Consider the following 13,222-nt stretch of genomic DNA (forward strand, 5'->3'; position numbering starts at 1 on the left):
ATGCATCTTATAACACTTTGATTAAGAAACTGCTATTATAATTAATGATAATGACTAAGTTGACAGAATGGCATTTCTCCCAAGAAACCCACTTTACAGGAACGCCTGGGTGGCTCATTCAGTTAAGTGTCTGACTTCAGCTCAGGTCACGATCCCACAATTCTTGGGTTCAAGACCCACATCAGGCTCTGTGCTGACAGCTCAGAGCCTGGAGCCTACTTTGGATTCTGTGTCTCCCTCTCGGCCCCTCCTCCACTCATGCTCTGTCTCTCTCTCTCTCAAAAGTAAATAAACATAAAACAAATTTTTTTTAAGTAAGCAATTCAAGACCATTCGTAAACCTCAACCCAGCCTTGTCTTCCAGCAGCAGGTGCTGGCCAGGTAACACCCCATGTTTCATACCCGGTTCCCAACTACCTACAACAGCGGTGCTCAACCCTGGCCACACGCTGCAGTAATCTCAGAAAATAGTAAAATAGGCTGGCCTTTCCCCAGAGTGATTAAATCAGATTTTCTGAGAGTTTGCCTTAGATTTGCATATATATATATATATATATATATATATATATATATACATACAGGTGTGTGTGTGTGTATATATATATACACACCAAGGTTGAAAAACTCTGACATCATTTCCTGAACACCATTCCGCGTGCCTTTGTTCACGTTTTTTCCCCACACTGGGCAGAGAGCAGGAGGGGGCTGCCCGCCTTGTGCATCTTGCAAATACATATTCACTGTCACCTTTCTAGTGAAGAAGCCCAGACCTTCCCCTCCCCCTGTTTCTACTCTGTTAGTCTGGACCTCACACTGTATTCTAATGAGGTGCTTATCTCCCAGCCAACTGTGAACTTCTTTGGGGAAAAGTCCTTGGCTCGAATTTGCTTTTGTTATCAGCATGGGCCTGGCACATAGCGAGATTCCAAGAAATGTTTACTAAATTCAAAGCAAACAAGTTACACTTGTTGGACTCAAGTTGTAACAAAGAGCCGTGAGGGCACTCTCGGAGGAGCTTTTCCCTGCGTGTGGCACTTAGGTGCCGATACCGGCTGGGAGCACGAATGAGGGCCATAACGGAAGGCGGTAGAGACAGCCGGCCGGGAAGGACGCAGTTCTATAAGCAAGTAAGCCAGTGTGGCCAGACTGCAGGCCGAGGGTGCAGGGAATGGGAGACGGGCTGGGGAAGACCAGGGCCAGGTAATGAATGAGGGTGATGAAGGTCACCCGGAGGGGCAGCCTCTCGCACAGAGCCCTACCCACACCCAGCGTCTCAGTGTGTCATTTCTGAGTGAAGTGATTCTTACTATGTTTCTTTAAGCTTTTGATGGGGAAGTCATGAACACTGATTAAAACCACTAACCGTCTAACCCTCTCGGGAGCGAGGGTGGCTCAGTCGGTGAAGTGTCCAACTTCAGTTCAGGTCATGATCTCAGGGTTCATGAGTTCGAGCCCCGCATCAGGCAAAGTGCTGTCAGCACGGAGTCTCCTTTGGATCCTCTGCCCCTCTCCCCGCCCTCAAAAGTTAAAAAACAAACAAACAAACAACAACAGCAACAACATTAAAAGCTATGAGCCCTCTCCCCAGGAAAATGCATATGCACTTTTTGCCTGAAGTTTCAGAAGATTTACAGATTCGTTGAAATGTATCTAGTGACCACCTCCCCCACCCCCAGTGATATTCCAAATTGTAATAAAAAGGATGAAATTTAAGTTTAGGGGCAACACACTCTCCTCTCATACCAACCCATTCACCAAACTGCAGCCAGAATGATCTTTTAAAACTGCAAATCAGATTATGTCACCTCTACTTGAGACCCTCCAGAGTTACCCTTTACTTTCTACACAAAAAAAATCCCCAACATACCACTCTTTCTAGACTCACTTCCTGCCACTCTCCCCTGGATTTTTGCCTTTTCACCTTCTTGGCTTTCTTTGCATTGGCCTTCAACATTCCCTCCTTCCCCAGGGCCTTTGCACACGCTCTTTCTCTCTTTTAGGATGCCGACTCTGTCCCCAATACCACTTCAATCTCATGCTCCTTCAGTGATTAACTTAAATATCATTTGCTCCTTGCTAAATCTCTAATCGCTTCACAGCTTGTAGAAGACACTTCAAAAATAAAGAATATACAAAGAAGACTGGTTGCTAGCCAGAGGAAGATGTAAGTTCAAGGGAGGATTGCTTTAAGATGGGAATGATTTAAAGCCCACAGCAATTAAACAGTCCTGACCAGACCAGGACTGGTGGGTGGCAAAATCAAGATTAAACCCACATTTTTGGATCCCTGCCCTCCCTATATATATGTTAATCGCCGACTACACGTGTCAGGTGGAGGTTACTGGGATGGGGTCCTCTCCCCACTTGCTCTTTCTAGAGCAGTCTAACCTGTTGACCACCATGTTTTCCAGCATGCTTATTAACACAGTTTCAGGAGCATGACGGTGGAAATTCTGGATACAAACTATCTTCCCACTTAAGACTAGAGCAAAGATGTTCAGTGAACTCCAAGCAAAGAGGGCTCCCGGCTCCCACACAGTTCAACTCAGAGATCATATAGCTTACCGATGTGATTAAAGTAATGCACTCTACACTTGTATCTCACGGGTAGCACATGCCATTCAGGCTAAACCTGAGAGATTTCTCCTTGGTGTCTTTTCACCCCTTTGCAGATTCAGACGCTTGAAGCTTATTACATAGAAACTGACCTGGCCTTTAGAGAGGGGTAGGAAAGTGGTTACAAAAGTTATGTATTCATCTGGGGAAACAGAACAAGTAAAGGTGAACATTAACCCATCCTGGATCAATGCTGTTAGTCCAAAATGACTATAGTAAATTGAAGGAAACATCCAGCAAACAGAGTAAAAAATGCAGGAGGGAAATCCAAAGAGGTCCATACACTTGGGGAGAAAAAGCAGATATTGCCAGTGTAAGGCCAGGAGAGAAACTGGCTGTATTTCAGGATAGCAGGTCCTTGGGAGTACAACCGGAACCAAGTTGAAGAAGAGCTGGGCCTTGCAGATCGCCTTGGAAGAGGCCAGGTCTAATGCAGGACCAGGATATACGCAGAGGGGTGATGGCCAAGATTTCTAGGACCAGAGCTCCACAACACTTACTTAAGTTTTTTACTAGATGATTAATGGAAAAGCAGTTAATGAGCATGATCATTCTGGGCAATGGAATTCAGCCATGAGAAAGCTTCCTGAGGCTGGGGCTCAGGTCTGTGTTTTCTCCAGTACGGGGTCTGCTCCCCAGCCGTTCCTCCTAGATTTTGTAGAAGCTGTAGAGAGCTTTTAGGATCCGGGGTTCCGGGATGAGATAGAACAGAGCTGTGGACGGCAGGAAGGAGTAAGCAAATATGAAAGTGTTTGTTTACAGAAGATAAAAAGAAAGAAGCCTTCTGTTATGGGCTGAACGTTTGTGGCCCCCCAAGTTTCTGTGTTGAAGCCTTCAGGCTTTTGGAAGTCGTACTTAGGTTTAGATGAGGTCATGAGGGTGGGGCCCCCAGGGTGGGATTAGTGCCCTTATGAGAAGAGGAAGAGACCAGAAAGCTAGTCCTCTCTCCTTTAACTCCCACCTCTCTCTCTGCCATATAAGCACAAAGCAAGAACATGTCTGTCTGCAAGCCAGGAAGAGAGACCACACCAGGGAAAGAATCAGCTGGCACCTCGATCTTAGACGTACAGCCCCCAGAACTGTGAGAATAGACCTCTGTCGTTTGAGCCACCCAGTTATGGCCAGTCAATGTTGTTTGCTTGAGGGACTGGGTCAGTGAGTGCGTGAGACCACCTGCTGGACGCAGTTCATGCAGGCTGGGAGACCAGACCCTCTGGGACTCAACTCCGTATGTAGAGATGTGCAGGCAGCTGGAAATCAGCCAGCTGGGGCTGTTTAATAGGCAAACACTACAAATCAGGGCTTCCCCTACCCGGGGAACGAGATATTTCACATTTACCAGCATACCCCTGGATTCGTTAGATGAAAGACTTATGGGAGCAGAGTTCTCTGGAATCCCCATGTTCGAAATAAACCTTGACTCTTTTGTTGTTTCTGTTTTAATTGTTACAAACGATGACACTCTGCAGTTCTCTTATATTACCCATCCAGTTGGTTATTCAGCATTTGTGGGCTCTCTCGGCAAACTAACCGTCGCTTACAACACTGTTCCCGTGGGGAAGTATGTCCAAGTTGCAAGTTGCTGACTTAATCTTTTTTTAATGTTTTTGTTTACTTTGAGACAGAGACAGACAGAGCATGAGCAGGGGAGGGGCAGAGAGAGAGAGGGAGACACAGAATCCGAAGCGGGCTCCAGGCTCCGAGCTGTCAGTACAGAGCCTGATGCAGGGCTCCAACCCCCGAATCGTGAGATCGTGACCTGAGCTGAAGTCGGACGCTTAACCCACTGAGCCATCCAGGCGCCCTGCAAGTTACTGACTTTAAAATAAGCTTTTGGAAAAGAGCCCCTTTGTAGAGTTGGGGACTTTCAACTTCAGATGCTCGTGGGGACGTGAGAGAATGAAAAGAATCAGGTTGCAAAATACATCCTAAGTGAAAAGGCAAAAAGAAATGGGATTCTTGAGCATGAGAAGGAAGGGATCAGGGGCAATTTAATTATGGGGGTAAGTGGGGCACCTGGGTGTCTCAGTCGAGCATCAGACTCTTGATTTCAGTTCAGGTCATGATCTCACACAGCTCAGGTCGTGATCTCACCATTATGAGATCAAGCCCCGCGTCGGGCTCTTCGCTGGCACGGAGACTGCTTGGGATTCTCTCTCTCCCTCGCCCTCTGCCCCGCCCCCACTTGCCCACATGCTCTCTCACTGTCTCTGCCAAAAAATAAATAAATAAAAATGCATAACAGTAACAGGTGAGCGCCATTGTTCTTCCATGGTAAGTGTCAGGGATTTGGTTACAAGACGGAAAGGATATCTTTATGGTATTATTCTGGGATGGACAGTTCTGTGGATTTTATTCCAAACATTCGCAGACTTTTCTTCGTCAGTCAGGGGCCCATTTCGAGAACCGAGAAGCGATTACGACAAGGTAGCTTGCCTGCTTTCAGGGTTTCGGCATCCTTATGATCCTGAACCTGCAGATGAGGCACCATTGTTTGGAATTTTGAGAAACATGATATAGTTCAACAAATCTCTTTTCTAATACATCTTAGAGTAAAAAAGACTCCAAGTTTGTCATTTTTTTCCATCTGAAAAACGAACATGATAAAACGCAAGCTATCTCGTATTAGTATAAAACTATAAATTACGCATTCTACATCAGTAATATTTGATCATTTAGTGAGGGAAAAGATGTTATTTGGGGCTTGTTAAATTAGCGTTATTTTAGTCATTCATTCAGAAAGGATGGGAGTCCTCCTTTCCTAAATGATATTGCAAACCCTGATTTGGCATTTCCTTAAAAACCATGTAAAACAGCGAAGTGACAGCTGTAAATCTGCCACTGGGAAACCGACGTGGTTCACGGCACTCCCAGGCCTTGGCTTAACAGTTGGTTTATGATGTCGTTTTAGAATAACACTTTTCGAGCCTGGTATTCTCCTTCCTCCAGAACTGACATGAATCCATAAAGCTTTCTAATGATGACTCTAAAATACACCAAAAGTACTCTCTGTAGCATATTTTTTGGTCTGTTTATCTAAAACCCTTCGCTTTCTGAATTTCTGTTCATGATCTGCCTTGGGAGGACGGTCGCCCCTCTAGCTGAAGAATGCATAATTGCTCACCCCCACAGGACCGCCCAGCTACCTCCTCGGCCAGGTGCGCCTCCTGCCTCGGCTTAGGCTCCCGGGATCTCAAACCCCTGTGTGCACAAGCATCGTCTGGGGAACCTGTTCTACCTGCTGATTCCCAAGACCCTCTGAGTCGAGCCCTCAGAGCTAACTTCTGGAGCTAGGCCCGGTAACCAGCATTTTAGCAGAGAAATGTTATCGGGGGCTCAGTTCAGCCCACTCTCTGGAAGTGTAGTAACTGAAGGTGGCTCAGGGAAGCCCAGGTTCTTGCCGGCGATGTGTGGCATCTTGCAGCTGGGGTGCCCGGGGCTTCCTCCACCTCTACTGCCCAGAAGCCCTCCCTAGGCCCAGGTTCTTCGGGATTTGATCTTGAGTTTCAACCGCCAGATACATTTATCTCTTCCAATACGTTGCCCCTGTCTCTCTGCCTCTTGGGCTTGGGCTTGTTCAGAGGACTCCACGACCTCCAGGCACCAGCTGGATCCACCCCTTCTCTCCTGCATGGCCCAAAGACGTTCTCCGATAATGAGCCCTCGTCCTCTGGTAGAACCTCTCTGGTGGCCCAGTGAACCCCCTGGTGTGTCTGCTTCAGGCGACCTGCCCTGCTTGCGCCCCTTGACTGACCCCCTCACCCAACCCCAGCCCCCACCATCTGTTAGACACTTTCTTGTTTTTAAATTTTTTTAAATGTTTATTTATTTTTGAGACCATATGAGAGACAGAGTGCAAGCAGCAGAGGGGCAGACAGAGGGAGACACAGAATCCGAAGCGGGCTCCAGGCTCTGAGCTGTCGGCCCAGAGCCCGACACGGGGCTCGAACTCATGAACCGTGAGATCATGACCTGAGCTGAAGTCGGATGCTCAGCCAACTGAGCCACTCAAGCGCCCCTGTTAGACACTTTCACAGCAGCTGGCCTAGGAGCATCCGTCTGTCCCACTGGGCTCTGAACTGCTGAGCTCAGTGATTACCTCTTTCTCGTTCACTGTTTCCCCAACGCCCAACCTAAAATGTAGCGGTGCGCTAATGAGTCTTGCATAAACAACTGATGATGTAAAAAGAACATTATGACTTTCACCCGAGGTACGATCCCTCTGACCGCACTGTCTCTGTTCCAAGCACTGATGCACGCTGCTCCCTCAACTAGAAAGCTGGGCTTCCCGCCATGTTGACATAGCCTCTGGTTCTTTGAGTCTCGGCTTCCTGTCTTTTCTCCCAGACGTCTTCCCTGGCCCCTTTTAGACAGGGCCGGTGCCCCTCATATTCCAGGACCCCCTGTATCACCTGTTCCTGTGCTTACCCCACTGCGTTCTGATGATGCCTGGTCGTCTAAATCCTCTAAGATTTAGGGCTTGATGGGAGCAAGGATTGTAACCTCAGCAGACAGCACTCGATAGATGTCTGCTGAAAGCACGGGAAAGCCAACTCAGGATCCTCCAAGCTCAGATGAGGGTTCTCATCACACAATCTGCTGAGTTAACCTCTGTAACACTCACCAGAAAGATTGCAAATTGTTGACATGTGTCTCCCATGCCCACTGCTGGACAGAAAGGTCTTCAAGTGTGGCATTGGACATCCCAGTAAGTCATTCAGTGACTAGCATGGATTAAGCATTGTTTAATCCTGTGTTTCCCATCAAAGGTCCTTGCATTTCAAGCAAGGCAGCTCTTAATTATGTAAGACAGTCTCACACGCTGCAGTTGCTTAGCAGGGTAACAGGTTGGTTAGCAAGTTGACACGGTTAATAGGTAGGTCCGGATCCGTCCACAGGTGCCTGACTCCAGACCCTGATTCACGACGCCGCACCAAATCTGTCCTAGACTTATTTAACACGGACAAATTTCTGAATTTCCAGCTGAGAAAACCCTTTTGGAATTTGTCCTCTCCTACTCATGACAATAGAGCTGTGTTTCACAAAATATGTTCTTCACGGTATTAATTTGGTGGGCGTTGGGTGTTGTGAGAATAACAGGTTCCACAGGCAGTGAAGTTTGAGAAACACTTTCAGAAGGGCACGTGCAGAGGGAAAGGGAGCTGTAACAACAAGGACCAAACAAATCTGGAGAGGGAACCTCAGCCTTCACCCTGAGTTAGGAGGTGATGTTGGAACACTGGGGAGCAAACAGTGGGAGAATCAACAGAGGGGCTGGGCTGCCAGGAAGTGATTAAGAACCAATTAGCAATGATTAGGCCATTGACAAACACCAAAGGAGGGTTAGCAACTCTTCTTTTAACTTCTTAATAGTAGTAATAATAATAGGTTCTATTTATTTGGGGCTGATCGCTTCACATTATCTTTTGTAATTTTCACTATTATTGTCTCTCTTTCACGTATAAAATACTGAGGCCTCAAGAAGTTGGTTAAGGGGTGCCCGGGTGGCTCAGTCGGTTAATCATCCAACTCTTGGTTTGGACTCAGGTCGTGATCTCACGGTTCATGAGGTCAAGCCCTGCATCGGGCTCTGTGCTCGGCGCGGAGCCTGCTTGGAATTCTCTCTCTCTCTCCCTCTTTCCCTGCCCCTCCCCTGCTTGCACTCTCCAACTCTCAAAATAAGTAAATAAACTTAAAAAAAAAAAAAAGAAATTAAGTAACTTCCCATAAAACCATACAACTAATTTATGGCCAGATTCAAACCCAGTTCTCTCTAGCTTCATGCCTTGTGATGTTAAGCACTGTGCCCAAAGCCTTCTGGGACTTCCCCAGGGTTTTGTGGAGGGCTCTCCTTTGTGAACGTCCAAACCAACGCCAGTCTCAAAGAGGGTACCCAGGAGCTCCTTAAACTGGTGTTCATGTTATACCACTTCCTTTATTTCCAGGGTTATCTCTTCTACCTAAATTAGTTATTTGGCCTAAGTACTGTATGTGAAAATTTTTTCCGGTATGATTTCAGTTTCTTAATTTTTATTAATATTTAAAAAAATTTTTTTAATGTCTATTCATTTTTGAGAGAGAGAGAGAGAGAGAGGATGTGAGCAGGGGAGGGGCAGAAAGAGAGGGAGACACAGAATCTGAAGCAGACTCTAGGCTCTGAGCTGTCAGCACAGAGCCCAACGCGGGGCTCAAACTCACAAAGTGAGATCATGACCTGAGCTGAAGTCGGACGCTTAACCGACTGAGCCACCCAGGTGTCCCATTAATTTTTTTTTTTAATTTACCGACCTCCATACTTGACTTTTTTTTTTTGATAAATTATTCATGTTGATGAAATAAGATCCATCTCCATAGAAGGTAGCCCAATCTGATCCCCTCCTAGAGTCAGGACCTGCCCTCTGAACTGAGGCTACTACAAAATTAACAGTCTACCCGAGTGTAAGTTGTTGTCGGTATCAGCATATCCGATTTCTCCTCGTTTTTCAATTTTCCGTCTTTTTCTTTTCAACAGATGTCGGTGCATTTTTTGAAGAAGGGATGTGGCTACGGTATAACTTCCAGGCATCGGGGGTCAGTGCGAAAGAGTCGGGCAGTAGGTCAGACATGTCCCCGGATCAGAACAACTCCCCTCCGGACCTGACCCACGAGAGGATCCACTTCAGCTTCAGTACCACCAAGGCACCCTGCATCCTTCTGTATGTCAGTTCTTTCACGACAGACTTCTTGGCCGTTCTCATCAAACCCACCGGTAAGGATGAGGATGCCTAAGCTTTGCTACTTCATGTTGGGTGGACAGAATGTTCTAGAAAGTCTGGGTTGCTCTTGCCTCATCCTTTATTCCCCACAGGACATTGAGCAAGTCACCCAAGTCTTTGAATCTCGTATCCCGGTAGGAGAGCCAAGAAAGGAACTTGTCCGTTGAGTGCTTTCTAGCAATGTGTCGTAGTAATCTTGCTAAGGCATGTCACGTTCTTTACAAGAATCATATTACATGAAAATGAGATGGCTTCGTATGTGTGATGATTTTTTTTTTTTTTGGTTCCTGTCAAACAAATACATTCACTGCTGTACTAAATGGAGATGAGCTTTGAAGTCGTGGAATTAATTTAATATAAATCAATGAATTACCCTGATTTATGATAATGTATCAGTAGGTTCCTAAAGAACATATATAACTTTCAATAGAAATAGAAAAACAGAAACGTTTTCATTCCTAATCCCTCTCAGAATTTTACATTCATAAAATATATCCCATAAAATAAAATATATTCATAAGGCTTGCTTAAAGCAGGAGTGTATTCACACTTGTCATGTCTGGGACCATCTTGATCTCCAAATAGGCATGGAACTCAAGAGGGTCAGAGCGAGACTACAGTTGCTGTCCTGTGTGAATACACCAGTGGGCTTATGATCTTTCAGAGAAGTCCAAGCAGTCCTAAAAATACAGATGTGTGCCAAACACTGAGGGTTCCATTCCTCTTAGAAAACTTTAATTCTCAGACGCTTAAAAGTTTTAATAAAATTGTTTTTTCAAAAATAAAAATATTGTAGGTCTATCAGGGAGCAGATGTCTCTCCTTCATTTCCCAGAGAGATTATACGGGCTGAGAAGTGGACACAACCTCTCTCATTGCCCCCACCTTCTTGCTCTGCAGTGATTATTCTTAAAGATCAAGATTGTCTCCCATGGGAGCAAAAATTATCATTATGAACCCAGGTCAGCTTGAGTTTTAAAACCTAGCAAATTCTTAGACTTCTTCTCTGGACAATTCACTCTTTGTTAAAAAGTTTAGAGGCAAGGGGCTCCTGGGTGGCTCAGTCAGTTAAGCATCTGACTTCGACTCAGGTCATAATCTCACTGTTTGTGAGTTCGAGCCCCATGTCGGGCTCTGTGCTGACAGCTCGGAGCCTGGAGCCTGCTTCGGATTCTGTGTCTCCCTCGCTCTCTGCCCCTCCCCCGCTTGGAGGGGCAGAAATAAGCCAAACACCAGACAAAGATGCAGCATGAGAATGTTCCTCTATTATTATTCTCTTATTATTTGTAAAAAATAAGTATGAGGAAAGACCTTGAAGTTCAACTGTAGTAAAATGGTTAGTAAAAGAGGGAGTCAGCATTTTAAGGACTACCATGTATCCATTAAGACTAACATTTATGGAGAAAAGAGCGTGGAGAAAAAAGTTGTATGTAATTTAATGTTAAGTGAAAAAAAAAAGGCAAGCTACTGCCTCGACTATATAATATCAGCTTAGCTCTGTGAAAAATGTGGATAGAAAACAAAAACGCCATATGAGCAGAAAGCACCTCTTGTTTGTTGATTTGCTTCTCCTGCTACTCTTTTATAAATGTCAAATGCTTGCAAGGCATCGGAAAAGATAATAAGTAAAATCAATGAGGAAGCCGAAGAAAAAAGGACATGGCCCCTGCTTTCCAGAAGTTCACGAGTTAAGCTTATTTCCCCCTGGATCAGGTTAAATGGATTTTTAGTGCGATGATGCTCTCCACTTCCGTGCCCCAACCTCCCAGAGCCCAGGGGTGGTGCTCACATGTGGCTTCTCAAGGCTTTATGAACTTTTCCCAGCAGGTGCCGTGCTATCTACTCCTTAAGTCACTGCCACATTAAAATGCAGTCCCCATGGGGCGCCTGGGTGTCTCAGTCGGTTGGGCGGCTGACTTCGGCTCAGGTCATGATCTCGCGGTCCGTGAGTTCGAGCCCCGCGTCGGGCTCTGCGCTGACAGCTCAGAGCCTGGAGCCTGTTTCGGATTCTGTGTCTCCCTCTCTCTGACCCTCCCCTGTTCATGCTCTGTCTCTCCCTGTCTCAAAAATAAATAAAACGTTAAAAAAAGATTTTAAATGCAGTCCCCAACAATATCAGTAACTCTCATTCCCACAACCTATGCCCGTCCCTGTGAACACTCATGCTTGTGTTGGTGGGCGTTCTTCACGTGCAAGGGTTTTGAGTAATCGGTTCCACGTTGGTGCTACCATTTAATGATGCCCCAAGGGGTGCTGTGTTGCAGCTGCTTTAATTCCTGTGAGCCACACAACCACAAAGTAGACACCGCTCTTCATCCCCTTTCAGCAGATGATAAAACTGGAGTACAGCGAGGTCAGGTGACATTCACCCTCAGCTGGCGATCTGGTTCCAGGCCCAGAGCTTTACCACTCTCTCCACACTCCAGAGAGTTCTAGAACACCCTCCATGCATCTGGAAAGCATAACCAGTTGGCTTCTTTCCACCTTTGCAAGGCCGTCCTCAAACAACTAATGAAAATTTGTTTTTCTCAGGGCCCCTGGGTGGCTCAGTTGGTTAAGCATCCGACTCTTGGTTTCTGTGCAGGTCATGATCTCGAGGTTTGTGAGTTTGAGCCCCGCAGGAGGCTCTGTGCTGACAGGGTGCATCCTGCTTCGGAAGCTCTTTCTTCCTCTCTCTGCCCCTCCCCAGCTTGTTCTCTCTCTCTCTCTCTCTCTCTCTCTCTTTCAAAAAATAAACATTAAAAATAATTTTTTTAATAATTTATACTACAGAATTTGTTTTTCTCACGCTTCAAAGACTGTGTTTTTTCTTAATTGGTATTTAAAGTTAGAAATATTTGAAGAATTCACTCAGCAAGGACTATGCCAAACTATCAGGCCAAAATTAAAGACTAGGAAGTCTTGACGTAACGCCCTGCCATCCTTCAAACATAACAACACATTGAAGGCTTTATTGCCATCGCTGCTCCGGAACCAGACCCTCTGGTCCTCCCCCAGACCCTGTGCTTCTGACAGTGCAGGCGTCGCCCAGACACCCAGATTCCCAGGCATTCCACCATTCCCAAATGCTCCGTCATCCCCCTTGAGGGACGTGTCCCTGGGGAACGTCGCTGTCTTTTCTTCCCCACCGCTGGTCTCCTGGCAGATGCCTTCGAATTCGATGCTCCCCGACGTCGCTCCTGCCGTGGCATACATGGAAAATTCTTACATGTGAGTGGCGCTTGAACAAATGGACGAGGCTGTGTTTGGGAGGCCACCTACCCAGGGACTCCATCCAACGGCCGGGGCTCCTGCAGGTCTGCTGAGGTTTGGGGGGAGCCAGGCTCCTGGCACCTGTTACCCCCACAAGGGATGGCATTGCGCTCTGACCCCTCCCTCTCCCTGTTTCCAGTCCCTCCCCACCTCGCTCTTACCCACCACAGCCTTCGTGCACAAGGTCCCTCATCATGCATCAGTAGGGCCCTCCTCCCCCAGGAAGGGCAGGAAGAATCCCAAATCCCGCAGCCTGCCCTTTGAGACCCTGGGCTCTGGGGTGAGAGCTCCAAGTGTAGAACCCGAAGGTCCGGGTTTCAATCTGCTTCGTGCCCAGTGCCCTCTTCTGTAAAACGGGGTCTCCCTCAGGCGGGGGGGGCGGGGTGGATAGTCCAGACAGTCGCTGTAAAGCACTGCCCTGTCCCTTCGCAGTCTGAAGTCGGCGTCAGTGGTAACAGGTGCTCTGGTTAGCAGTTCCCGCTACCCACGGTCCACAGGTGGGATCTACAGCCTGCCACGTGTCCAGCGCCCCACCACCCTCCTCTTCCTCGTCATTCCCCAAACGCGTGTGACACCCCTGTTTCTGCCCACTTAGCCCAA

General features: G+C 46.9%; 1 protein-coding gene across 1 annotated transcript in view; it reads left to right on the forward strand.

Moving 5' to 3' along the window:
* Window positions 1–13,222, forward strand: part of CNTNAP2 (contactin associated protein 2) — a 1,378,773-nt gene that overhangs the window by 1,217,049 nt on the left and 148,502 nt on the right. Inside the window, exon 19 of the mRNA XM_047095265.1 lies at window positions 9,128–9,364. Coding sequence (XP_046951221.1) covers window positions 9,128–9,364 — 237 coding nt within the window. The remainder of the gene's footprint in view (window positions 1–9,127; window positions 9,365–13,222) is intronic.

The sequence above is a fragment of the Lynx rufus genome, unplaced genomic scaffold (genome assembly GCF_022079265.1).
Source record: "Lynx rufus isolate CCGP_SWC_20201006 ecotype Redwood Valley unplaced genomic scaffold, mLynRuf1.p SCAF_4, whole genome shotgun sequence".
In the NCBI taxonomy this organism is placed as follows: Eukaryota; Metazoa; Chordata; class Mammalia; order Carnivora; family Felidae; genus Lynx; species Lynx rufus.